This window comes from Struthio camelus, chromosome 10, assembly GCF_040807025.1.
Source record: "Struthio camelus isolate bStrCam1 chromosome 10, bStrCam1.hap1, whole genome shotgun sequence".
NCBI lineage: Eukaryota > Metazoa > Chordata > Aves > Struthioniformes > Struthionidae > Struthio > Struthio camelus.
In genome coordinates, this window is record NC_090951.1 from 7,317,565 (window position 1) to 7,344,741 (window position 27,177).

At 46.2% G+C, this 27,177-nt stretch overlaps 2 protein-coding genes across 3 annotated transcripts in view; one reads left to right on the forward strand and one right to left on the reverse strand.

The window, feature by feature from the left end:
- The window catches only part of MAF (MAF bZIP transcription factor), a 194,578-nt gene extending 168,692 nt beyond the window's left edge, over nucleotides 1–25,886 (forward strand). Inside the window, exon 3 of one of the 2 annotated variants that reach the window (XM_068956321.1) lies at nucleotides 25,546–25,886. The gene's annotated coding sequence lies outside the window, so the exon portion shown is untranslated. Of the gene's footprint in view, nucleotides 1–25,543 lie in introns of both variants that reach the window. The other variant, XM_068956323.1, reaches the window with a different exon arrangement.
- Nucleotides 25,659–27,177, reverse strand: part of WWOX (WW domain containing oxidoreductase) — a 525,216-nt gene continuing 523,697 nt past the window's right edge. The window contains exon 9 of the mRNA XM_068956305.1: nucleotides 25,659–26,642. Within this exon, the coding sequence (XP_068812406.1) occupies nucleotides 26,454–26,642 (189 nt within the window). The 3' untranslated portion in view covers nucleotides 25,659–26,453. The remainder of the gene's footprint in view (nucleotides 26,643–27,177) is intronic.

Genomic DNA, 27,177 nt, shown 5'->3' on the forward strand with positions numbered 1-27,177 from the left:
AAATAGATTGAAACCACACAAAGGACAACAGTTGTGCCAAACAGTGCTTGCACATAGATCTCTATTTTCGTGTTGATTCCCTATTTATTAGGATAATGAAATATATTCTATGGAAGGCCTAGAAGAACCTCAGCACAAGGTTATAAAGTGTCCAACTGTCCCTTGTAATTGTTTCAATTCTAGGATAAATGTTGATAATTCTATTTTTGTTCATGTTCTGGTTTTAGTCATAAGTGAAGATGTTTGAGGTCAAGCAGGTATGTGCACTAACATCCTTGTGCTCTGAGCATGATAACTGCTTTTAATAGGAGCAGCCTCGCATCAGAACATTGACTTGAATAAACCAGCAACCGTCAAGTTAGAAATGGTCCCGTTCTAGAATTCAGGGGATTTAGCTTAAAAAATTAATGCTGCTTTTGAGCAGACCTGGTTCTTTTTTTTTTTTTTCTTTTGGCTTCAGGTGGAAAATAGGCAGAAACCTGAAAGTCAAAGAGAAACTCAGAAGGTGAAGGAACCCATGTGAACTGAAACCAAAAACAGCTCACACAAACCTGCTGAGAAACAAAACTGGCCTTGCTTAGCCATATACCAACCCGTTACCATGTTTTGCTATTTATTAGTATATCCTAGGAGCTTCAGGAGGCTCTTGTAGATTGTTGGGTGCATGGAAGGTTGTAGTCAGAAGGAGCGAGGGAAAGGTGGAGAAGACTGAAGGAGAGAGCGAGAGGTTACAACGCACCAGACAAAGTGGAACAAATCATGTATTATGCTCCTGTGTTGTGAACAGGAGGAGGCTGAGAGTGACTGCATGACCCAAGGGCATGCAGGAAGTCTGTTAGGGCTGGAAAGCAAACACAGTTCTTCTGAGTAACAGCGCTGAAGCTGGCTGACGAACCTAGGTACTGAAGAGAAAAAGTGTAGATATCAGTGGTACACCACATAGAAACAAATGTTGGTACAACTGGGTCACCAAGGAAATAATGCAGTTTTAGAGTGAACTGGTAATGGATGGATTTGGGGGGAGACAGGCTTTGGCGAAAAGCCTGCAGTTTTGGGCAGCTGAATGGATAGCATTGAAAGTGTAGCACAAATATCGTGATAATTTGATCTGGTGGATGAGTACTTACTAGCAGCGACACTAAGGCTAGTGGTGCACAGTTAGATGAAAAGTATGTTATACCATCCAAACCTTGCAGTGAAGCTGAAAATTTCATATTTTGTAGCCTCTGTCTGAAAATAGGAAGGTGCAAATGTTTTACTCTTATCTGACTCTAACTTACTGTGATCAGTTTATGGGCACTAGAGAAAACATCCAATAACCTATCTTTAGTTCCAGTGTAGTTTGTACTGCCAAAGCAATGTATTTGGGAGGAGCAGGTCGTGCTAGCTGGTGGAAAGCAGAAGGCTCAGCCCCAGGAGGCTTTCCTCTGAGGCAGCGCCAAGCCCATGTTGAGTGATGTGCCATGACTGGACTGCCAAGATCCATGTCAGCATCCTTTGCAGAAGATCTTGAGCCTCCTGAAGTGCTGGGTGGATTAGTTGAAGGGACAGAGGAGCCAAATGTCTTACCTAGCTACGTTCTGCCAGCATCTGAAGAGCTGAAAATTCACAGATTTGTGGATATTGCCTGAATCTCTCCAAGTGCAAGAAGCAGTTTGTGCTTCTGTCTGGGAGCAGATGTGCAGCAGGAGATGTACATTTTGAACACCCTGCAAGGTTGTGAGCTGACATAACTCAGGGGAAACCTAACCAAGTAGCACCAATGATTCTTCTTAACTAATATGAATAATTTTAAAAATTAATTCTCTGCACAAGAAAATCTAAGAAGTTAGGCTAGATAACTTTTGGACATGAGAGAGAGCTCCTGATAGCTCCCTCAGGTAATAACAAAGGAACTGAGGTGATCAAAGGCAGCTCTGTCTTCTAGAGCCAGAGCCAGTTACATCAACTGCTGAAAAAACACTAAGCAGGTAATCAGAAACCCTTGAAGAAAAAAACATGTTTATAGCATTCAACTACTGACTTATTTGTAAGAAAAGGAGATTAAAAACTGGAAGAGGGGAAAGTTTCTGGAAATATTTCCCTTATTTATTAATTATTCATTCTGTCATTACCGCCTGCCACCAGTAACGGACCAGTAACTGACCTATGGTGCACCCTGTGGGCGTGGGGATATTCAAGCATACACCTATGTCCTTTCTGTGGAAGAGGGCAGCGTCTTACAAGCAGGTACCGACTTTCATCCTAGAGCACTTTATAAGCTACAAGTAAAATCCTCTTGTCATGGAAACCAATGGATATTTTGTCAGGGACTTCCATAGAGAGAGTTTTTCACTATATGTATTTCCATGCTTAAACTAGAGTGACGATGTTACATTTTCAGCTTTAAACTGGGGATGGACTGGGGTGCCATGGATGGACAGCTATGCTTGGCCTGATTCACCCATCACCTCTATGTGGCTACAGACGTCCATAAAATTGCTCTAGTTGCCATCTCCACCACCTCCAGGTCTGAGCAGCTCCGGCTCCCAAGGGTTGCCTGCGGGCTCCTCCAAAAGCAAAAGCCCAAAGAGCTGCAGAGGCACTCAGCCCATATCTCCTCACAGTAACGTGCTGCCGAGAAAGTCAACGCGCGCCTCTGTGCCCTCGCACCATGCCCTTGTGGGGTCGGCTCTTCTCCAGCCCTTGTGCAATAATTTTGGCATCCCACTGCACTGCACAGGGACTCGCTTCGGGGTCAGATGCTGTCCCACTCTCTCCACCTCACACACTACACTCTTCTGCAAAACCCCGCCTCTTTCACAAAACCATTTCTCCCATCACCAAAGTGCAGCTGCTTCTGCCCTGTTTCACCTCATAGCAGTTTAGGGTTGGAAGTAAAAAGAATATAATACAGCGTCTTAGTGAAACTGCAGTCGCATAGGGTTTTAGCGCTCAATTAACCACCATCACAGATTTCTCAGTATACAAGGAAAGAAATAAATACCTTGAACTTTGGTGCCTTGGAGGGACAAAGGGAAAGAAATGGTTATTCTTAGTTTCATTCTCATTCTTTGTTAAAAGTCTTCACCAGTAAGCTCAAATTGTGCAGCTGATGAAGTGATTTTTCTGTGCTGCAAATATTAAAGGTACTGGCTAATTTAGCTATCATGATAAATGCCTGCTAGGAACCTATTTTCTTGAAAGAGCAAAGAAAAAAGGAAACCTTTTTCTGGAAATGGATAAGAATAACTGTATTTTGCTTTGTATGGAAAATATTTTGAGGGAAAATAACCTCAGATAATGTAGGACAATGTGGGCTAACACATTATTTAGGGAAGGGATGTAAGATTCAACTTCTAAGACATGGACCAAGGGAGATTAGAGGAGGAAAGCTGCAATACTCTGTCCTTGCAAATCTAGCTCTGATTGCTGGCACTTGGCTGCAGTAATTAATGGAGCTGTTGTAAAAGACAATATTATCTTACTGAGGAAACTATATTAAGGAACGCCAAACTGCTCAAGGTGTGCTAGGCTGCCGAGGGCTGCAGAGAGCTCTACAGATTAGGTGAGGAGAAGAGAGAAAGAAATCAGTGGGGGAAATATTTTTAGTCATTCGTTGCTCCTTTCTGACGTGTATGAAGACGGAGCACAGAGGGTCTTAGCAGGTGGGATGCACCTCTGGGTAACGTACTCCTCGATTCCTTCTGCAGTTTGTCTCCCAGGCTGCCCTCTAAGGCAGAAAACAGGCTGGGCCTGTTTTCCCCCAGGCAGCAATGCCAGGGGTCCTGGGCATGCCACATGCCCCTTACTGGAGACCCCCAGCCCTCTCCTCGCGTAGCCTCTGCTCGCCAGCAGCCGAGGGCATTGCCGCGTGTCCGTCCCTCTCCCCAGCTCCTGTGCTCGCCGCACTCAAACTATATATAGATCTCTACCAAAATTATTATAAATCACCGCTCTGAAAATGAATGCGTATGAAAAGAAAAGTTAACTCTTCAGCTGAGCCACTGAATCACAAGTTTTTGCCTCGAGCGCGTTTTTACAGCCCCTGCAAAAACAGGGGCATCAATGGAAAGTCTGACGCAGCGTTAGCTCCCGCGGCACTGGGTGGGGTGCCTAAGCTTAAAATGGTCAATGAGTATTTTCTTCATCTTCCACGCAAAGCCTCGTGTCTGAAAACCACACGTGACATTCACATTGCAGGCTACTCAGCTCCTTTTTCCTTGACAAATTACTGTTTTAACTAACAGCGCTCCAGTGCCAGGCCCCATGCTTTTAACAGCACAGCTACCCACAAGCCCTTTTTGTGGTTCTCTTGTCTAGCTCAATTTAAACCCACTGTGACTCTGGCTAAGAAAGGCGTTTTGCAGTTGCGTACCACAAAGCGATAAGGGTCTGCTGCAGCAGATGACTTGTATGCTTCCCTAAACGAGGCCTTCACATTTAGGAAGGTCGGCCGTGTCATTTCTCTAATTTTCTAACCACAGAAACGTATATTTAGAAAGAAGCAAGGAAACTTCCTTTACCCTAAGCAATATTGCATAATGATTGAGGAGAATGATTAGTGCAAAGGTTTTGCTCTGAGCAGAGTTCTGAGAGGTTGGGAGCTGGAAAGCTTGAACAATGACTTATAGCAAATATGCAAAGCCTTTTTTTTTTTTTTTTTTTTTTGGCATGTTTCAGATCACTTTCTGTTTCAGATTTGTGGTGTTTGGTGCACTGGGTTAGAGCTTTGCTACTGTACCCTGTGCCTCGGAGGGGTGCTGGGTTGCGGTGCTCCCAGGACGCCTCTGCGGCTGCGGGGCCACGGCGCTGAGCAGGGGAGCCTCCTTCCTTCTTGCACCCCTCCCTGCGTTAGTTCATCTGCTCCTTCCCTCACTTTCTTCCTCTCCTCCTGCCTCTGGCTGGGTTTTTTTAAGAGATTTAGGCATTGCTGTGATTGCAGTTGTAAGATCTAGTGGACTCAGGAGTTTGAAGTATTTAGACGCAAATGCCAAGAATAACAACACACAGTCCTAAGTGCCCTGCGGCGTAATCCTCGGCTTCATGTTAGGTTTGCAGATGCTCTGTGTGATACGTGGGGCAGGTGCGGAGGAAGGAGATCCGGAGGCCCCCGCTCAGAGCGGTGCCGCAGGAGAGCAGGCAGGAGGGGCTGTGCGAGGCGCTGCATGTCTTCGTCTGCGCAGGGATGGGGCCTCCTCTGGTGTGGAAGTCGCCCTCTGAGCCCTCTTCTGCATGCAAAATATAGCAGACAATTTCTGAGGGCCTAAGTTGGTGGTGACAAGCATGCCGAGGGCTCAGGTGGGGACAGCTCCATGGGAAGGACACCATCTCCAGAGCATATGCTAGGGAGGCCACCAGGACCAGCACGGCGCCTTCTGCTTAAACCAAGGTGTGGGAGGGTGCAGCCTGCTGACAACTGGGCATCAGATGTTATTGCAAGAATTTATGAAGGGGATGAATGTCAAATAAGTGTACAATGCTTTGCAATAACCTAACTTGTTATAGGACTAGGAGGAGTCATCTCACAGGCTAGACGTGGCCAAGAAGCTGGGGTCCCTGGATGAAGGCATGCCAGGAGAGCGCAAGGGAAAAAAAATGTGTGTGGTGTGTGGAGGAAATACAGGCAGATATGGGCTCTTCAACGAGTTGGAGCCACTTAAGAAATTGCTAAATTAGTTATTTATCTCATGTCAGTTGGAGTTACCTCACCCCTCAGCTATAGCAGCTCTCCTAGCCCTCCTCCGTGCAAAGCCAAACAGGCCATTTTTCAGTGTTTTCTGGCAATTGCTTCCTTAGAGACCTACCTCTCCCCACGAACTGTCCATAAAGCCCATCAGCTTGGGGCTGAAATCCATACTAGATAGTAGGCTACCTAGCAGTTAGGTGCTGAAATATATAATTGACCTCTGAGATGGGTCCCTCTGTGCTTCAAAACACACAGGGGGCTGAGGAAGTTCCCGTGTGTCTCTGTTAGCTTACTCTGCTGAGTTTTTTTTTTTTTTTTCCTCAAACGTGACCCTATAAAGTTCATTTCCAGTAGAAGGAAAGCTCTTACTTGGTAGTTACTTATTCAGGTGAGAGAGGCGTTTATTAGAGGAAAGGCGGTAGCAAAAACCTGCCACGAATAATGCATGGGTGCACTGCAGAATTCAGGAGGGCTGAGGGTTCATAAGCAATATGTGATAATTAGGCCTGGTTGGGAGTCGAACCATCTTTCTGTCAAGAAAATTAAAATGATTTGAATGTTATCTATTTTGCCTGGCCTAGCTCAGGGTATGAAGCAATCATTAGAGGAAGAGGGGACAGTGCTTATTCTGTTCATTAAACTTTTTTGGAAAGAATGTTACCCTGGTGTTGCACAATACTAAGAAGAAAATTTAGTTTGGAAATGACTAATTGTGACGGAAGGGGTGTGATATATGAGCAAGGAGCCTGAGATCACGAATCAGTGCAGGCCAAATGATAAGCACCTCAGCTTCTTGGCTGATTGTTCCCAACCTTTCTGATGGAATTTAGCCTTTAAACGGTGATATTGGCATCTCATGTTCAAACAAGATTTTGGAAAAAAACTGTGAAACTTTTCTATTCAGAAGTCTAACTTTCTCACAATAACTCAGCAGCAGTTTGTCCTCATGCACAACCTAATGGATCAAAAGTTCTATTTCTGCATAGTCTATTACTTGCATACTCAATAAAATAGGATGCACGAATGGCTTAGCTTTTTTTTTCTTTTTTTTCCCTGACTAAATGTAATTTTTCCCCTCAAGGATTACTGAAAATTACTTTTGCAAGTCGGTATGAGGGCTTATCAGTCCAATGGTGTTCAGGTTCCCATATTAACTACCTCACATTACTGAATGTAGAACTGCTGTAGAAACCAGTGAACTAAGAATGTAAAGTACATGCTGCTGATGTATGTCCCTATAGTAACCCTTTCCCATCATATGTGCCCAATAGACTTTTCATCCTCAAACAATTCTTATTTTTAAAAAATTGTATTGTAGAGCTCAAACTTTTCTTATGCTTTGGGGCCATGTCAGGTATTGTTTGTGACTGATTAACGCAGAAAGCAAACACTAAGGAAACTTGTAAGAAAGTTGTTTTCACAGTGTGCTCAGGGCATATTAAAAAAATTAGATTTCATCACAAAAGGAAAAGAATTTAGCCGGTGCATGGCAGGTTGCTTTAAATATTTTATTTTGCCCGTCTTCAGAATCAGTGAATCTTAAAGAAGCCATCTCTTGGGGCCAGCCCTTCAAGGATATGGCGCTCTGCAGTCCCATTGATTTTAGTGGACCTTGAAGGTACTTCATACTTGACAGGATCAGTTCCGTGCCACAGAAAAGTTACCCTGTGTGTGTTCACCTGTTACATCTCCCAGTAGATCTAACACCCATTCTGTCTAGCTGACAGAGGGAAGAAAAAGCTAGCCAAGTTCAAAATAAACGCAAGGAAAAACTTTTTAATGAGGAAGCTAATTTTCCATGGGTCAGGTTACCAAGGTATTGACTCTCCCAGCCCATGAAGGCTGTTCAAGAACTCTGCCTTTGTTTTAAAAAAAATGCTACAGTTCATACAGACATCACGAGTTGGAAAGTCTCCCGTCCATGATCCTGGGATGGATAGGTGGACAGGTCAGATGGCTTCTGGAAGCTGCCCTTGTCCTTAAGGAGTCAGCAGCCATTTCATATATGTTACAGTATGTGAACTGAGAAAAAAAAGTAAAAAAACAGAATAGTAAAGTCAAGGGCTCAAATACCTGACTTCTGGTCTCTTGTGAGCCTGTAATTGGGTGGCACGGCATGCATCAGTCATTGTTTACATTATCGCAAGTCACAGGAGCCTTGCTCTATGCAGGACATACGTAGTCACTCAATGCTTATGTCCTTATCACTCAACAAGTGGCCACAGACCTTATATAGAAAGAGCGCGAGTGCTGTGGTGCTCACGAAATGATGCGCTTCCTCTGCAACCCTTTTGCGGTGCCCTCTCCGCAGCCCTTGCAGATCCGCAAATGTTAACGAAGGCACTTCACGTTCTCGTGAGAGGAGCAAATATTAGCCCCAATCTGCAGCTGAGGAAATGAGGCACATCATTGCAGTGAAGGTTAAAAGTTTCCATCTACTTTTGGTGCCCAGTTCGCGACACCTAAACGTGGTTTCTCAGAGCTCGGCGTCACATTTTGTAGGTGGTAGTGGCGGGAGGACACATGGGGAGTGAGCGCTCCTTGGCCCAGCCATAGTACCATAACTGCATTTCCTGATGAAAATGAACTCACACTGCAGGAAGATAGCTTTAAAATGCCAGAGCGCCATTAACATGGCCCTGCTTGGTCAGCCCACCACCACAGACGCTGTAGGACACACCGGGGTCCTGTTGCAGTGGCTACACTCACCTGAGCTGTAGGCGCTCTCACAGCATCAGCGCTCACGAGTTTCTTTGCTTTGGTGTGATCTGAGGAAGAGAAAGCAAAGCTTCCATGGAGACACATATTTTTGAGCAAAACCACTCTTTATTATAACTCAATCCCTTTGGGTGACCACCCCCCCTTTTTGGTTTATCGTGGTACTAATGCTGGAGAAGAGCCTCTTCTTCATGCACACTAATTATCAAGACAAACTTTCAGATTAGCGTGTTGAATGAAAAAAAAAAAAAGTCTGCTCATAAAAAGCTCCTCAGTGCATGTTTACCTAACAGCCTAGCTGCCTGGCATGTGCACATCAGGGGAGCTACTCCAGTTCACTTCACTTCCTGATAGGCACTGGAATTTTTTTAACCTTTCACTGAAAGTATCTCTCCTCCCCACACTTGCACTCGTTTTGAAAATTTGCTTACTTGAAAGAAAAAACAGACTACAGAATATTCCCAGGAGTAGATGACTACTTTGGGGCCAGAGAAGGGACAGACTGGGTCCTCGCTTCAAATCATGCAGAGGCAGCCTCAAGGGGAGGTTCACGCTTGCTTTCCTCATAGGAAATCCCTATTTACGTCCATAGGTTCTTCAGTAAAAGCAGCCAAGGTTTGGCTTTTAATTCAGGGCTACATGTATGCAGTGGCCTGCAGCAGAGGGAACAGAGGGAGGTCCATTGCACCCACACAGACCGAGGCAGGTCCCTGACTGGGCCACTGTCACCCGTGCCTGGAGCGTCACGCAGGCTCTGCCGTGCTCGCGGAGGGCCTGGTGGCGCCTTCCACTCCGGATGGATCTGCTGCTGAGGGACTGAGCAGGTCAAGTTGCTCCAGCCTCTTGTACTGCCAGAGCAACAGAAATGAGGTTTGCTTCTAGCGAGTGACCTAGAACTTGGTGGTCTCGGCTAAGGGCTTGCAGCTTGCTGTTTGCGGTGAGGGAATGGGTTTTTTGCAAATGTGGGCGAATTAGAGGTTTCTGATGTGTCATCACGAAGGACACCCTTGCTGGTAGGCAGAGATGGTAGGACAAAAGTCAAATAGTTAGAAATCCCCTGAGGTACTGTGGCGGCAAGAGAGCTCAGGGCTCCAGGTCACTCTACCGTTGTGTGGCCCTGCCTCCAAGCTCAAGAGAAAACAAGAGCCGCCAGATCTTCTACCAGAGCTTCAGAATTATTAGGGAAGGAATTGAAAACAATACCCTACCCCAAGAAAATGTTTGTTTTGTTGCTGGTTTGTCTGTTTGGTTTCTGTAAGAAAAGTAGAGGAAGTAATTTTAACTTGTGCAGCACTTTGGCACAGAAAGTCACAGAAGCCAAAAGTGTACACAGCTTCAAAAAGCAACTGCTATTAAATGGGCATGAAAGGATATTAACTGCAATGTTGGGGATGCAATGTGCAGCTCAGAAAGTCCCCAAAGTGCTAACTCCCACAAAACGAGGTGGATTTCCGAGGAAGAACGGCCCTTTTAGCATTTATACATTGTGTATGCAAAGCAAATTGGTGCGCAGAAGCGAAAAATCAAAGACATGCTGCTGCCTGACAATAGTTTGCCCTAAAATAAAAAGTAGGTCTGTCCGTGGGCACAAGGAAGACACTTATTGCCGTACCTCCACTCTGCATAGCTTTTTAGGTGAGCGACTACTGGTCTCACTCAGGCGATTTACATGAACGGAAGTGTGACAGATGGGGACAGTCCCTACCTTGAAGTAACAGGCCACAGAAGGGAAGTTTAGCAAAAATAGGAGCCATTAATAGTCATTCTATCTTGCTCTCTGAATTTCACTGAGGTTTAATTAAATACTGATGTGTTTTTGACTGACCTTATTTTCATACCTGATAATCAGTAAACTCATTATCATTTTTTTAAGCTTAGTTTTGAATCTTGCTAACTAGAACACTTTGGGTCAGCATCTAAGTTAAACAGAAATAAAGACAAGGAGGAAAATGCCAAGATATGTATGTTGTAGATACCACCTGCACTGGAGACTGAGCACCAAGTAACGTCACTAAAGGCCTGGAAGAAAAAGCCGAGCCCTGCAAGGGCGCCTGTCATTTCAGATGGGCTGAATAAGTGCGAGTCCGCGTGGCTGGGGGAGGAAGTGACTGAGTCTATCTTCTAGAATCAGGATATCGAAAACAGCTCGAACACTAGCTTTCTCTGCCAAACCCACCAAACCCTCTGCTTGTCCTGAGCTGATCTATGTGAGAACAGGGGCACGGATTTCGTAGCTCCTTATTACGTGGGTAACATATGAACAACAGAAAGTGAAAGAGGGCCCCCACAGTTTGCAATATTGACGTTTCCAGATGAAGAAGCGAGACCTTCTCATCCGAAGCTGTGCTCTGCCATCCCCCAGGACAGTTCCCAGCGGTGCTCGCCAGCCCTTCCTGTTGCACCCATCCTCTTTTCACCCACCGACCCTCCCAGGCTCCTCTTCCTACCTCCCCAAAAGCCTCCGTGGGAGGCAGCGAAGCAAAGGAGGCCACCAAGGCAACCGGTGGCAAAGGCAAGGCTGGAGCTGCCGCTACCTGGAGCCTGGTGGCCCTGGCCTTGGCGACCCCTTTTGCACAGGCCACAGTGTGTACAGCTGCCAGGGCCAGCCTGGCCTGCTCGGGGCAATTTTTAGCAAGTCAGTCAGATACCGTGAGACGTATCTCGATGATAAAACTAATGAGTGGGTTAGTGCATACTTCCAGCCCTTGAGCAGAACCCGTGCGGAGGGGGCACCGACTGCCTGGCCCCGGAAAGAGGGAAACGCCAGCCTGGCCTCCCATGCTACTACTGCCACGGTGACGTGCATCCCCGTCTTGCTTCGAGGGCTGCAGAAGCCCCGAGCGATGCCAGCGCTCACGTTAGCTGCTGCCATCAGCGGTCAGGCATTGCTAACAGTATAAATGCTAGGGAGGAAACAAATAATTATAAGGCTTAGCACCTGGCTAGCACTTTGCACTTTGACAGCACCACACAGCCATCAACTAATGAACTGAGCGAGGCGTTCAATGACGCAATGACTGTTAACGCTCGGGTAAAAACCTGCAAGATTCAGCCCCAAATGGGAGGGCTGCGAGTCCAGCTAGCAGCTTGCAGCCTCGTCCTCCTTAATTGCGGGTGGTATTTAGCAATGCTGAAAACAGATAATTCCTCCTCTTCCTTCTGCTTTTCCTGATGTGTATATGTAATAGCTTGTTCTTAGATGAGCCTGTCCTTTTCTGGGAGCTTGTAAATCTTATGCTGTAGGACTCTCAGTGCGGCATTTGTGAGGTGCGTTAGGCAGATTTTCGTAGGAGTAGAAGGTGCTATTGCAAGGCTTTGCCAAACCCATGATTTCAAAAAAAAAGTTTACTAGTCTGTAAACTATTCAGCAAGCTCTTCGTAACTAATGTAATTAAAAGCTAACCCAGTCTTGCATTTTTTTATAATTTAGAACTTAATGTAATCTTTCTCACGGCTGTTAGACATGCAGACATATGTACACATGGCTATAACAGCCACGTGATAAGCTGCAAAACTAATGGCTGAGGCACGTGATGAATTGCATTCATCCTTCACCTTTAGCTGCTTCACCCATATGTTGACCATCTCCCTCGCCCCGTACCCAGTGACCCATCGCCGTGGGGCTGCCTCTCACATCCCGCTCCTCCCCACAAGAGCTGCGCCGTGGCTTTCGACAGCCAGCCGTAAATCTGCTTCTGCTTTTTCCTCCCAGCAAAGCGCCGGCCCCTTTCCCCCGCCAGGCGCAGAAGGTTCCCGCTGCTGCCGCATCCCGCCCTGCTGACCGCCTCTCCGGCGCAGCTGTTGGCACTGGTTTCATTGCGTGCCCTGGGCCAGCGGGGCTGTCCCCCTCGTGCCTGCCTCAGGCAGCCCCTGGGGCTCTCTCGGCACAGGGAATCTGGCAGCTCCCGAGGCCGGGACGTTTCCCAGGCCGTCGCAGGGCAGGCGGGCTGCACGGCTCGCCACGAGGAGTTACGCTGATGCCCTCTCTGCAGGCAACCGCTGTTTAAAACAATTCACGCTTCTGGCTCCGGAAGCATCGTTTCATCCTGCCTTTTGAGACCCGTTGCACAACGCGACTCGGCAGGAGCGGCGCTGGCTGTTACTTCCTTCCCCTGAACCGGCACGGGTTTGCCCTCGCTCCTGCTCCTGTTTCAGAGCAGGATACAGGCTCCGCAGGGGCAAACACACCATCGGCTGCCCATGTGGAGGGGCTCTTTGGTGCCCTAAGAAGAAAACTAAAATGGCTGGTGTTAACGCGGGTGAGCCAGGGAGCGCACACCTGGGTGACGGGGAGGCTTAGCGCCTCTGGCCAACGCTCGGCGCTTTTGGCGCTCGCAGACGGTGCGGGAACCGTCACCCGCCTCGCGCGAAACGACCTTTGTTCGGCTCAGCCTCTGCGCTCGGCCGCGTAGGAGTCTGCTCTTTCTTGCTGGACTCGGTGTGGAGCCTGTTAGATGTTGCTTCAGCAGTTATCCTTAAGGGATTGCACGCATTTTACAGTCATGGGAAAGGAAAGCATGAGGAGCTGCCAGGTTAGACAAAGAAAAGAGTTATTTCTGCGCTCCACGTGCAAAATTCGATGGCAGATGTGACAAGCGGCGAGTACCCTCTGCCTCGCAGGGGAGAGGCGTGAGCAATGTTCGCGTATTGCTAGTTTTGCAGCCCTTAAAGACACACCGCGCTGCAGGCATCAGGGCCCCGCAAGACTCCCAAATATTGCTCTTGCAGGGAAACGTTCCTGGCGTTTGGAAAAAGAGCCCGGGAGGAAGAGCTGCAGGGCTGTCGCCCTGGCCCTGCCGGCGGATCATAGCGCGCCGTGGGGCGAACCCCTTCCCCTGGGAAGTCACCTTGCGCCAACTGGGGACGCCTAGCCTCACCTGCCTGCCAGGCGAGCGGCCCGGGGCGCCCGCGCAGCCCCCCGGCAGAGCCGCAGCCTCCCCGCCTCTCCCGGCCGCGCTCCCTTAATCTCCCCGAGATTAAGTTCCCGGCCAGCGCGCGCGGTGCTCTTTTCCACGCTCACTTTTAACGCCAGCCTTCCCAGACCAAGTCGAATGGGGCGACGCTCCCTTCCGCTTCCTGCCTGTGAAATGCTTGAAGGGAAAAGGTTTTTTCAGGCTCCTGCTCTACGGCTTCTCACCACCGATTGTAAATACGGTAACTTGGGCAAATCATTCTTTAACTGGTTGAAGTTGCATTAATATAATAATGCAGGTGATTTTCCTTTTGGCTGAAAGAATGAATAAGAATTCTCAAATTGGGTTTATATGGAACAAAGCAATGGAAACAGCAGAGGAGACTATGCTTTTAATGAAATGTGTATATTTACATGTAAAATTGCATTTAGGATACATATGCTGGGTAATAAACAAAGGGCGGAAAATCTGCCTCATCAGCAAGTCTATGACTAGCTACTAATTAGGTATATCTCATTTAGGAAAATCTACTCAGCTGTCGGTGCTTTATATTGGGGGGGGGGGAGAAGGGGAACAGCGCAGGCTGATTTGACGGTACAAGTGAGGAAATCAGGAATTTCTGGAGATACAGCTGCTGGTTTGTTCATCCGTTCGCCCTGGTGGCTTCAACGCGCTCGATGGGGGAAGAGCAATGGAAACCACGGAAAGTCGGCGTGCACTTCTGTCTGTAGCCGTAAAGGAAAACAGCGGGTTTTGCATGTGGTATACAGCACTTGTGGGAAAAAAAAATTGGTCTTCATGAATGAGACTTTCTTGGCTATAATCATTAAAATAAATGGAAGCAAAGAGATTAATAATGAAGTAACCCCAGCACATCAGGCAGCGTAGCCGGTCTCCCGTCCACCGCAATCTGAAGTTCGCTTTGGCTCGTGCCTCTGGCGCTGAGTTTTTCTGATTGATGGATGATAGCTAACATCCAGATATCTTCTTCTTCTTTCTACACTCTAAGGGTTTTAGCAATACCTGTTGTCTGAGCCCAAAAGGGTCTAGGTAGTTTCTAAATTGATTTTTGTAGACAGATGCTATTTCCATTTCATTTCACTTGAGGAGTTATCTGCTCAGTTATGTTGTTGGCTGCGACGAACAACAGTAAAATACCCTTGCCAAAAAAAAAGAAAAAAGAAAAAGCGACGATGACAATTTTATAGCTAGAGAGACAGACAGACAGATAGATAAAAATAAAGCTATCCACTTTCCGGGATACACAAAATTCGGTGCGAGGCGTCAGAGTCTCAGTCCCCGCCGAGCGCTGCGGCAGCAGTGCAGAAAAGCCGCTATCCAGCCCCGGCGGCCAGCGCGAGGCAGAAGGCGCTTCGCGGAGAGGGCAGCAGGGCTGCGCGGGGACGGCGGCAGGGCAGCGAGGCGCTGCCAGCGCCCACCGCTCGGTGGGATGCCCGCTGGCGGTTGCAGCACCGTAGTGATGGCCTGTCAGGGTTTCTAGAGCCGTGGAGATGAGCCGTTTTATTTATTATTTAATCCTAAATAATCTAACTACCTAAATCACATCACTAGCATGCTATTTGGGGAGGTGCGATGGAGAAGGCAAAGATGGATGGATAGCGTCACATTTTAGCCTAATAGCTGCATAGTTTCATGTTATATTTACAATAAGTTTAATGTTTAGCTGCATCAGTATCAGAATACTAAAAGCATTTCTTTTAAATCAATAATTAAGCTCGACTTTCGTGTTTATTCAGAGCATAAAAATTCGCCGACCAGTTGTATTAAACAGTTTACAAATACCGAACCGTATGCAATTGTGCTCATACTAATTGCACACTTTGGCACATTACAGGTAATGATGCTTGAAGTTACCAAGCAGTTCAAAGATCAGAGGCCACACGGTCAAAGATTTTAAAATAAAGCTCTTGGTTTGTGAATTTATGGTATTGCTCTCAATTTGACCTCTTATATCAATAAATAACTGCATACAATTACATAATGATTAGCCTGTAATCCCAGAGCAATTACGTGCATATTTGAGCCCTCATCAAGCCCACGGTACCCGGCATCCCCCCGAGTCTGTAGCTTGCCACTGCTTGCATATGTGGAGATACCCTGGGCTTTTCGAGTTGGTTTTGGCATGGATTTCGCCAAGGCCAGAATCGTCTCTCTGGTTGCTGGACATGGTTTAAGAGGTGGACGCAGATAATAGGAACGCGAGGGAACACCATTCACTGATGTTCGAAGAGTCAGACGCCAAGAGCGTTTGATGCGCCCAGGGTGCCTTGCAAGACCGAAATGGGAAGGCAGCAGTTTTCTCCCCGTCCCCATTCAGGAGCGAGAGAGCGCCCTGCCCAGGAGCCAAGGGGAGATGATTATGGGGTTATCCAAAGGGATTCCTTCTATCACCTGAAAAATCAGAGGGCAGATCTAGAGAGACAGGTTGGTGTGCTCAGGAAGAGCAACGGGTATGAGAGGTTCATTGACGGCATATGCTTGGCTTTAGACGTAGGTGCCCGCGTCAGAGGTAGCGACAGCGGAAGAGCAGGAGAAACGCTGAGGCTCGGCGGTGCCCCGCGTCGACGTGCGCTGCTGCAAAGCACAAACACAAAACTCACCCAAGAAAATACACAGCGCTGCCCGGGTGGCCGCAAGGGGTTTCAAGTGCAGATGTTTGCTCGCGTGGTTCTTGTACTGAACTGCATGGCAAAGCCTTGCCTTACTAGCTGTAAGAGGCTCGCCTTCTCGCGGCAGCTCTCCTGCTTATCCTGTGCCGTAATCACTTTACCATACGCATCCAGCCCCTTGTCAACTGGGCGAAAGCCCGGGGTCCTGCTCTCCTGCAGCAAAGGCCGTCCATCTGCTACGCATTGATAGAGCGCGCTGTGGAGGATAGAAGGAGAAGAAATATTTTTGTTGGCACGGAGGAAGAGGCTTGGCGCGAAAGTGAGTTAGGGACAATAAAGATAGCCAGGAACGCTGGAACACCGACCTCCAGACGCATCCAGGGTCGGCCGGGAAAGTATATCAAATATGTTAACACATAGCAGGAGCCAAGAACGAATTTTAAGGAGGACTGGGAGATATTCTTAGGATTTCAGTGAAAATTTTAAAGCAACTGAAGCAGTTTCCAGCATTATGGAGCCCTTTTGTGTGTTCGTTCCAGCTGTGGCTTTCGCAGGCGCATTCAGACTTCCAAAATTCTAAATCCAAAGTCACTGACTCTTGACTTACGGCAGTCAACAACATCTGAAGCATTACTTTTCCTAATGGCTAGTGCTCTATATGAGTTTCTATCTATTTTGTATCTCAATAAGCCATGACAATGTGCAATGATATAAGTAAAATGCATACTTTAAGGCAGTGGTTTGCAATTAAATTTTGCAGTGGTCACAGACATGAGTCCAGAAAGTTAAGAGTGGCTGCAGATTTAACTGTGACTGGGTTATTGTAGGAGTTATTTAGGAAATCCATGACTATAGCATGTACCTAGCAAGTCCACAGACATAACTGATGCTTCAAAGCAAACTGCAACAGATTCAGTAGTGAGCATTTGACCTGAGCTCTGCTCATCCTGAGTTTTGAATAACAGCTTCTTCTCCTTGTTACGATTGCATTAATTTTTAGGTTCTTTAGCTTAAATATTCAGGACTCTTTGGAAAGCTACAGCAAGAAACACTTAGACTTGTTAACCGTGAGAAATATATATAGCATGTCAAACTGAAAAGCATATGTGATGGAACAATGTAAAATTCTTCACTAAATCTACTGTATAAAATACATAATCAACCAAGCAGGACTCCAGTAAAAATGCTAGTGAGAAATTAGAGACAGAGGATGAAGAACTGACACATTTCTTCATTTTGCTTCTTCCCTGCCTAAAGAAAAAAAATGACACAGAGTGGCTTCAGACAGAGCTCGTAATGCTGGTGTGGCAGAGAAGAAAGTAGTACAACTCTAGAAATAGTCATAGGGAGCCAGACCAGCTTTCAGGCAATGTAGGGGTCAAGTCCAGCACTACCTTTTAAGTGATTCAGCAAGTCTCAGATTCCAGGTGAATCAAAATGCTGGCACTGGGGGGGAAAAAAAAAAACCCCAAAACCAAAACCACATTTTAAAGAAAAGCATATATTAGTGTGTGTGTGCATGCATATGAATGTGTGTTATATATGTATATGCACATATATAGCTATGTATATTTACAGAGAGAGAGAGAGAGAGAGAAAATCTGCAAATATGTATCTCTACAAAAGATGCCATTAACCTCATGTTCAAGAATCACTGTATCCACGCGAACAATTGCTCTGCAACTGTGAAAGCATTTGAGAACTGTAAATTGCCAAAGGGTTCAAAAACCAGGGGACTAATACAAAAATTAGGAAATTAAGATTAATCAGGCTATTCAGGCAAAACTATTGTATTTCATTCAAAGTGCAGTAAACATATGGATTAATCAGCCAATACGACCACTGAGGCAAAGACTGGGGCTGGGGCTGGGAAAAAAATGATTTATTTTATTTTTTTGTAATTTTTACTTGTTCACGGGACTAAAACAAATATTTAGATGACTGACTGACCAATTTGCCAATAAAAGTTGTATGAAGTGCGGTTCAATTGATCATCGTGGGTGGGTTATTCCATCCACTTTATTTATTTAAAGTGAAACAAGGTGGCTGTTTTCTGTATTTGTTAGAAGTCTGCCCAATTCAAGTTGGCCATATGCAATTTACACAGTGAAATATGAAGCTCATGCAAAGAAACCTTTCGCTTTTTTTAAATTTCTTTTATTTCTTTAAATTGATTTCTTTGTTTACATATAGAAGTCTCACTTCTGTGACAGGTTCCTTGGGAATACAGGGCAGTTCTTTAGGGGAGGATGCGGTCTCAGCCTTATATAAATACCTGTAGCATTGCTCAAATAGTTCATTAGTAGCTTATGAGCGTGTGTGCTTGCATCCTCGCTGGCCCTAATTGCGAGGATGCTGCTTCTCGCTGCACCGGGCTGGCGCCGCTCACAGATTCTCTGCTCTATTGCCCCGTTAAATGAGGTGTTACTGTATTCGACTCGAGCCGAAAAGCATCTCAGCCCATTTAGTAAAGAGACCAGCTAGGGCTGACCTAGCTGGGGACAGATTTCCTTTCAAATCTCAAGGAAGTCCTCCTGAATATGAGATGTTAATTGTGGCAGGAATTAAGGATTAAACAGTCATGGCTCCAGGTTACTACTGGGAACTGAAAGCAGGATTACCAAGGAAACTGGGCCATGCCCTTGCAATGCTATTACCCCAGTTCTTGAGTCTAAAAAAACCTCAGAAACGCATCCTTGGTGGCCAATAAAAACTAGCCGAAATTGTGCTTACTGAGGCCGGAGGAAAAGAGTCCTACTGGTGCCGCCACAGCTTGGCCACCTTTCAAACCAGGAGGGAGCACCAAGCACCCTTTGAGTGGGAGCGAGCCTGGGTTTTCTCCTGGGGCGAAAGCCAGCTCCCACTCCAGCTCCTCCGGGGCTCAGCCGTGGGACAACACCCTCGGCCCGGCTTTCGGGCGGAGGCTCGGACAGGCTAAATATTGATGAGGGTTAGCGGCCCGCTGCTCTCCGCCCTGTCTGGCCCCAGAATTCAAAGCCATAGAGATGAACGGGAGGAACAAGAAAAAAAAGCAATCCCGTGGCTGAAATTTATGATACGGTAACACATACTTAATAACCAATTAAACCCAAGATTTATTGGGAGCTAAATTACATTTGTATTATAAATAGAACCAGAATATACTATTATAGAACAAAAGCAAAACATCTTAGCATTTAATATTGTAAAAGACAAAGTAATCTAATGGACCCTAAATGTTAATGGGTGTAAAGATTTACACTTTAATTGCATTTTTAAGTCATCCTATTTTACAGTGCTCTTTTTTTTCTCTGTGCACATAGAAATCAACAATGTGCTGCAACATTATGTTTAGTAGTGGCAAGACTGACTTTAGGAAACCTGTTATTATAGGCAAGATCAGTTTATTACTTATAAATCCTTGCAAACATTTTAATTGAAATGAGCAGTGGACTTTCACTGACCTTGGGTGTATGTATGTGAGACCTTCATAGCAAATTAAGCCGGTGAAAAGTGTGAGTGTGCAGAGCCAAGAAGGGAGGGAGTGGTAACAAGATGATTTCTCTTTGTAAAGCCAACAAATAAACTATATTAGGTGTGGGGATTTGCTTTATGGCAGGAAGAAAAAAAAATCCCTAGCAAATGATGAAACATGAAATTACATCGAATGAAATTGTCAAATAACAGTATCGTATTTACTGAAATATTATCAGCTATAATCTAACTTTAGGATGATATCTGTGGGTGGCATTTGAGGATGTGCTTTCCTAGCACATAGAGATGTTACAAACTTCCCAGCCACTGATTACTGAGCTCAAGAAATTGCTCTTCCAGTTTGTGTTATTCCTTCAAGATTCATAAACTGGGTTACAGTTACAGATGAATCTAACTCATATTGCATTTGAAAAAATAAATGTGCACTAAAAGTAATTAAAGCATGTTGGCATGTTGGTTCATGAATAATACACCATTTTGCTACTATTTGCAGAGTATAATGAGACAAGCCACTAAATTGACAATGAATGCTCTATTATGTGATTGCCAACTGTTTTATAAGATATTGAACAGATTCATTTATTCTATCATCACGCGCATTATCAAGCTATTGCTTTTTAATAAATTAATTTCGCTCGTGTCTCCAGAGCCTGCGTTTTGAAATCTGGCGGAAGGCATAAACGGAATTAATTCGGTGGTCTGCGTTTAACCACGCAAGCCGGGCGGGAGGCAGCGCGGCCGCCCCGCGCCCCGGCGGCGCCGGATGCCTCCACGGGTGGCATCCCTCCTGGAGAAGGGTGGCGAGACACGAAGCCCTCTGGGGACGAGGGGCCACCAGCAGCCACCGAAGGCATGTTTCCGGCTGCCTTTGACTCACGAGCCGAGCTGCGAGCCGGCGGCTCCGCGGCCGAGCCGTGGCTGCCGCCCACCCGAGACCCAGCCCCGGCCAGCAGGTCGCTTAGACGCTTGCACTGATTTGAAGTCGAAGTGCTAAAAGGCTGGTGTTCAGACAGCTCCCAGCAGGCTCCGCGCTTGTAAAATCCAGCCCACCACATAACGGAGAGGTTTTATGGAGGTGTGAGGGGTCCGGGAGCTTTTTTTTTTTTTTTTCTTTCCCTCTCTTTTGCTCTCTTCCCTTCTGCTGGGTTCCTTATGACACTTCATTTCAGGCCATCCAAAAATCGTCTCATCGGGTGATCTGGTCTGCACCCCTTCAAAGCAGATGATTTTCTGGGATTCAAAAAATATATAATATTATTTCTTCCTCTCTCTCTCTCTCCTTTTTTTTTATATAAGCAACTGCCCAACAAATTGATAAGAGCCCTTTTTAATTAGATAGTGAAGTTGTATGGGTAATGATCCATATAAAAGGTCTATAAAACCCAGCAGAATTAATAAAATGACTGCTGCTCGTTTAAATCAGCTCCTCCAAAGGGGTCTGTAGGTCTTGCTTGGGTCTGTTTGTGGTACATCTCTCCACCGCCCAGCCGTCAGCCGTGAGCTGATTAAAATCATATTCCTCGCTTGGAAAGGGAGCCCAGTCGGTAAGAGATACCGGCTTGTAATTAAGGGCTGCGCACAGACAGAAACACATGAACCCCCCCCCCCCACACACACACACACTCCATAAAAAAAAATACCGAAAGCAATCGTTGCGCATTGCTTGTATTATATGCAAACACAGCTCATGTTGACAGCTACCTCTGGATGACTCCATCAGTACACACTTTATCTCCAGCTGTCCAAGTCATTTTCCCAGGATTTCGCCCCTCTTTTTCACTCCTCTCCACACAGATGGATTAGAGCAACAAACGGTTTACATGCTGCACATCATTAGCTCTCCTCCCGCACTGCCCGGCAGATAACAACTGGGCTCTATCATCAGGACATTCATAACACCTTGACACTTTTACAACTATGCTGCTCTCTGCCAGAGCAATCTTCTCTCTTAAAGCACGGAGCTAATTCATGAAACACCCGTTGGAAAGGACTCGGCGCAAGCAGCAGGGGCGGGGGAGAGCCGAAAACGCGCAGCCCGGAGAAGCACATAGTTAGCGCTGTTAAAAAGCAGCAGGAGAGAAGCGTGTACCTCCTCTCCAAGGTACTCCTCTGCCTTTCCTGCTGCCTCCATCCCACAGCCCGGGGCTTGGGCAGCCGTGCAGCTGTCTGCGCGCCCAGCGCCCCGCAGTCCTGGCCCCCCGAGGGCCGGGCCCCGGCCGGGCAGCGGACAGGGTGCTGTCTCTGGGCTCGCCTTGATGCCTCTCTCGGGGATAGCTCTAGGTTTTGCCAGTCTCCGCAAAGGGACAGCTTGCAGGACTCGGCCAGCGGCGACTTTACTGGGCATTTTCCTCTACGCGTGCTCCTGGCGTGCCATAGCCTGCTAGTAAAGACTTGCGGCACAGGAAAAGCTGCATGAAAGGACTGATCTTCTTTGTTTTTTCCCCACCTGGGTTTCTTTTGGGTGAAAGGGGGAGGCCATTATAGCTATTCTTTTAAGGAAAAGCAGCTTAGGCAATTCTTGTGCCTCGGCTGCCTGCTCCCGCGATTCCCCGGCCCTGCCTGGAAGCGCTGCAAACTCAGTTACTAATTGTTCCAGGCTTTTTTAAAAAGGGGAAGGGGAGAGAAGAAAAAAAAAGAAGAAAAAAAAAACTTTGCTTTGTTTTTTTAAGCAAAGCCGAGATGAGCGATTGGAGCCGAGCTGCAGTTTGCCCCCTCGGGGACGCCCCTCCGCAGGCGCGGGAACCGGCTCGCTCCCTGCGCGCCGCGGCGCCCAGCCGGCTCGCGCGGGGCTCGCGCCTCCCCGCACGCTCGCCCACCCTTCCACCGGGAAGGACGTTAATGCCTTTGTGGCCTTTAGCCGTCGACAAAATTTTGTTGAAATCCATCCGTGGGTTCAAACGGCCGGCTGACTGATCACATAAATCCAGCTGCTTGGAAAAACAAGGCTAAAAAGATCGTCGAGATCCCTTGGGCATAAACCGCTACAAAAGTGTGAGATAACTATTATTAGCAATGGCTTTTCTGGTTTTCCTGAACTGCCTGCAAGTCTCAAGGCAGCTGGACTTTAAAAGATTTGCTAAAAAAGCAACATATTCCCCACGGAGGTGAGGATCCTGAGTCAAGGCCCACACATCCCAAGCCAGGCGCGGACGTGCAGCCGGGGTACGCTGCAAACCTAGATCAGCCGCTGCGGATGGAAAGAAATGAGTCAAATTTTAGCATAATTTTTCAAGCTTCTTCTAGCATACCCCGCCGCCGCCCCTCACCATACATTTTTACATACAGTACATGCGTGGTTAAAAAAGAGATACATAAGGAGAAGCTTAATTACTGCAGCTTAAATGTAGCCTGATAAGAAGGGCTTGCAGAGCTTGAGCAGCTGTTCCGCTGCTGTTCAGATTATGAAAATATAATCCTAGAGAGCCCTGTCAAGATAAATACAGAACACGAACTGTTTAGGCAATTTTTCCCCAGTCACATATAATGATCAATTCCAAAGCCACAAGTGATAGCAAAGGACAAAATAAGATCTGTCTAGACTTTCTCACTTACAAGATATTGATCATGCCAATAGTAAACTGGTTAGTATAAGTGTGTTTGGCTTGAAAGGTCATGAGCTTAACACCTGTCAAGCAGCTATTCAACCTTGATATAAGTCAAATTATTGCAGTGTTGCGGGAAAGACTTTCTCGAATAAAAATACCTACCTGGCATGAGACTAGCTGGAATTTGTCTTCTGGATGTCAAAAGATAAAAGGGAAAAAAAAAAAAAGAAAGAATCGAGACCTGGCATTGTTTTTGTTATCTTTTTTTTGCAAGATGTCAGGGCAGTCAGGCACGTTGGCACTGACTGAAACAGCCCCTAAATTCCCAGAAGAGCCTCTGGTGGCTCCTTCACTCCTCTCGAGGAACTTTCTCACTCACCCATGTGGACTTAACAGCCCAATGGCACCCATGTAGCTGGGGAAAAACTTCACCATTTCAATGCGAAACATTGATGTTGGGAAAGTAGAGGTGGACAGGTGACGGAGCACGCGGGCAGCAGACGTCCTGCTGCATCGTCCATGCCTGCAGAAAGCTCTGTGAGGTTTTCGCAGGGTCTCAGACACCCCCTTTAGCTGTTCTCCGCCTTTCTTTAAGGGGATGAATAGCAAGTGCTTATTAGGCCTATTAGGAGCTTGATGTAACTTTGCTGGATCTTTTCCAAGAACTATAAATACATGCTCTATTTTTCTTTATTCAGTTCTTTTTGTTTTGCTGATATGATACTAGTTAAGGTTAATGGGGTTTGCTTTAATATTAGTCACAGGCTCACTTAACTACCTTTAATGAACCCTGGAGGTCAATGCATTGTGGAGTAACTCACACAGACATTGCTGCAGGTAAGTCAACCGGAAAAATGTAAGCCAGTCAAATAAATAAATCTGGCTGACTGTAAATGTGCCAAATTTTACACCAAAATATATTTGAAAGCCAATGACTTGGGCACATCTAGGATATTAAAATGGAGGGTTTGGAGTCTGTTTCTTTTCAATTGGTTTCCCTTTTACTGTTCCCTGCACATCCCTCCTGTGCTGAAACCAAGCTGAGAGTCTGTGAAAAATTATTTTCACAAGTGTTTCTAATAGAAGCAAATGCTCTGCAGCTCAGCGCTGGCATTTATTTGGAATGAAAATGAAAAGAAAAAAGCTTTTTTATGCTGGATAGCCTAACAAAGGCGAGTGAGAGGGAAAGAGAAAAAAGCCAGCAATAAAGAGAAAGAAAGGAAAGAGAAAGGGAGACAGAGAAAGAAAGGAAAGAAAAAGGCAAAGGGAAAGAAAAAAGAAAGAAAGATAGAAGGAGGAAAAAGAAAGAAAAAGAAAAAGAAAAAGAAAAAGAAAAAGAAAAAGAAAAAGAAAAAGAAAAAGAAAAAAGAAAAAGAAAGAGAGACAGGGAAAGGGAGAAAGAGAGAAAGAAGAAAAGAACTCATTTGAGTTGGAGAAAAAGGTGATAATAAAAATCTAGATAGGGTAATACACTAGTGTCAATAAATATTTATATAGGAATTAGGAACTAGAGAAACCTGATCAGCTCCATAAAGTCACGGGGCTGCTTCCTTTCCCGCTAACGTAGAGCTATGCTAACCTTAAAAATGCTGAAAGAGTGAGGTGTGCACCAGGGAAAACCCCTCGCAGACACCCCTGGAAGGAAGGCAGGCAATCGCCTTAAGTACTGAATTCTCACAAAAGCATACAGTATTGCAGCAATAAGGAGTGACAGGGTGCTCGTTATCGGTTATTAATGTATGTTTGCCTAAATGGACCACAAGGCCCAGGCCGTCGGCGGAGCCGCGAGCTCACAGCGCCTCACTGCTGCCACCCCTGAGCCGGGAACGTCAAGGCCTAACGCAAAACCCACCTGTCCTAGGGCGGTTGTATTATCATATGCGAGTAATTCTTTTCTTGACGTGAGAAGGAAAAACCAATGCATTTGAGAAGGCTGTTGCACAGGTGACAAAAGTGAATCTACTTTTCTCCTCAGAAAAACTTCCAACATCCCATGGGATTCGACTGTAACCCCCGCCTCACCCTGCAACCACTTTGACCCGTGCCACTGAAATGTCCGGACACGGTACTACACCAGGATTTGGGCTGGGTAGCAGAGGCTGGGCAGAACTTCTGGGATTTTTTTCCCCCCAAAAGGCTGAAAAGAGGTGATGTGCTCTCTTGAATAGCTTCCTGTTCAAGAAAGCAGAAACAAGTTCATCCTCTGTCTATGTCCCTTGCTTTGAAGACCTCGCTCACTAAACTAGAACTAGCCATAAATGCCAAAAAAAAAAAAAAAAGGCAAAACAAATGGTAATACATAACTGCAAGACAGAGCTGTTGCACTGTAATATTATCATTCCCCACATAGATCCGGGGTTTTTTTTTTTTCATAGGAGGATACTTCAGCTACTTCTTCCTGATGAATACGTTCCTATACCCCACTTCCTACCTAGATTTTAATACCTATTCAACAGCTAATCAAATGCATTATGCATTTCAAACTGAAACTCTTATAGGAGACAGTCTGTTAACAATAAATCATAAACCAGGTAGGATCAAATAATGTTCCATTAACAATATGTCCTTCTATTTATTTGCTTATATTTTGTCTGCAGAAAATGTGATGCTGGACTGGTGATGGCTTAGGACAACGTTCTGGCATGAAGACAGCGACAAAGCACAAAATACAAAAAATGAACTCAGAAAGAAACAAGAAAAAAAACAGCGATTTCTTGGCATCAACAAGAAGCTCTTTATTTTTCCTCAAGTTTTCTTTTCTAAAAAAAAAAAAAACATTGGAACTAAGACATTTGCAGAAAGGAGACAAACTTACTCTTCAGGTGACCATATTCAAGCATGTTGTTTTATTAAATTTAAACTGAAAGACAAGAACTGAGAGATTTGGAATGGGAAACAGTATCAGGACAACTGAGGAACTGTGAACTTTAAAGAAAAACTCCTTAAAACTGTGAACTGAGAAATGGATGGAAATACCATTTAAACCCCTGACTACACCCTGTGTGTTCGCAAGGAGACAACATCATCTTTCCCAGGCCTACAGTATTTAGGGAACGGCTTGCAACATATCTTTTATTATAACCTTTTAAGAAAAAAAGCAGAAATATTTAATTAGCTGTGACGTTACTGTTTCTGTTCAGATGTCTTCTCGCACCTTCTCGTTCTCGACGGCGCAGTTGTATTTGCAGCCAGCCAGCAGCCAAGCGCAGGACAGAAGGACAGACTGCTTTGCTCCATCATCTATTTATTTGCCAAACCCAATAAAATCCTCGCAGGCAAAGAAGCTCAGCAGCACGAGCACCTCCCGCTCGACGCCCAACGCCGCGCAGACAGGACTCACCAAAATAAAGAGGACGCCCCAGGCTGGGCGACATACCCGCCCGTTAATCAGAGCTGTGATTTCGTCTGCCGCCGGTGAGAGCCGCACCCGAGCCAGAGGGAAGCCCGGGCGATGCTCAGACTGGGCAGGCTCCAGCGCTGGCGGCTGGCTGGCGGGAGCCGCCGGCTAGGGGCCGCGGGGGCCGGCGCGCCGCCGGAGCAGCCCCTCGCTCAGCTCCCAGAGGGCCGCGGCCGCCCCGGCGCTCTGCGCCTCCCGCGACGCCAGGCAGCGGCAGCAGTTGTTGAAGTACATCCCGCCCAGGCCCTCCAGCTCCGGGGCCGTGGCGCAGTAGACGGTTGTGGCAGCTCCTTGTTGCTGAAATTGAAAAAAAAGAAAAAAAAAAATCAGTAAATATATATATACATACATATATATACATACATATATACAGAGATAGATTTCGCGTTGTGCTTCTGAGTGCGGTCCCGGGAAGCCGTGTGTCTTGCAAAAGCATCACAGCCACCAACTTGACCCACAATGCCGAAACACAGGGGGGACGCGGCTGAAGACGCTGCCTTCCTGTCCAACGGCCGCTTATTTGCAATTCTGCAGTTTGCAATTGCAATCTGCAATTTTGAGGATTATTTTTTTCTTTCCTTTTAATACCTCTTAAAGCAAAAGAAAAGAAAAAAGAAAACCCTGAACCAAAGCCCTGGTCTCCGTTCTCTTGCATCTTTGCAACAAAAAACTTGGATCGGCCTCAGGGAGAGTATCATACGCCTGAACCAGAATGGCACAATCTCTCCAGCTGCTATTTCAACACTGGAAAAGCCAAGTCAGATTTAAAAGCAGCACCCAAAACTTGCCTGGTTTTCCTTTACAACACAGAAAATACTTACTGTACACCCTA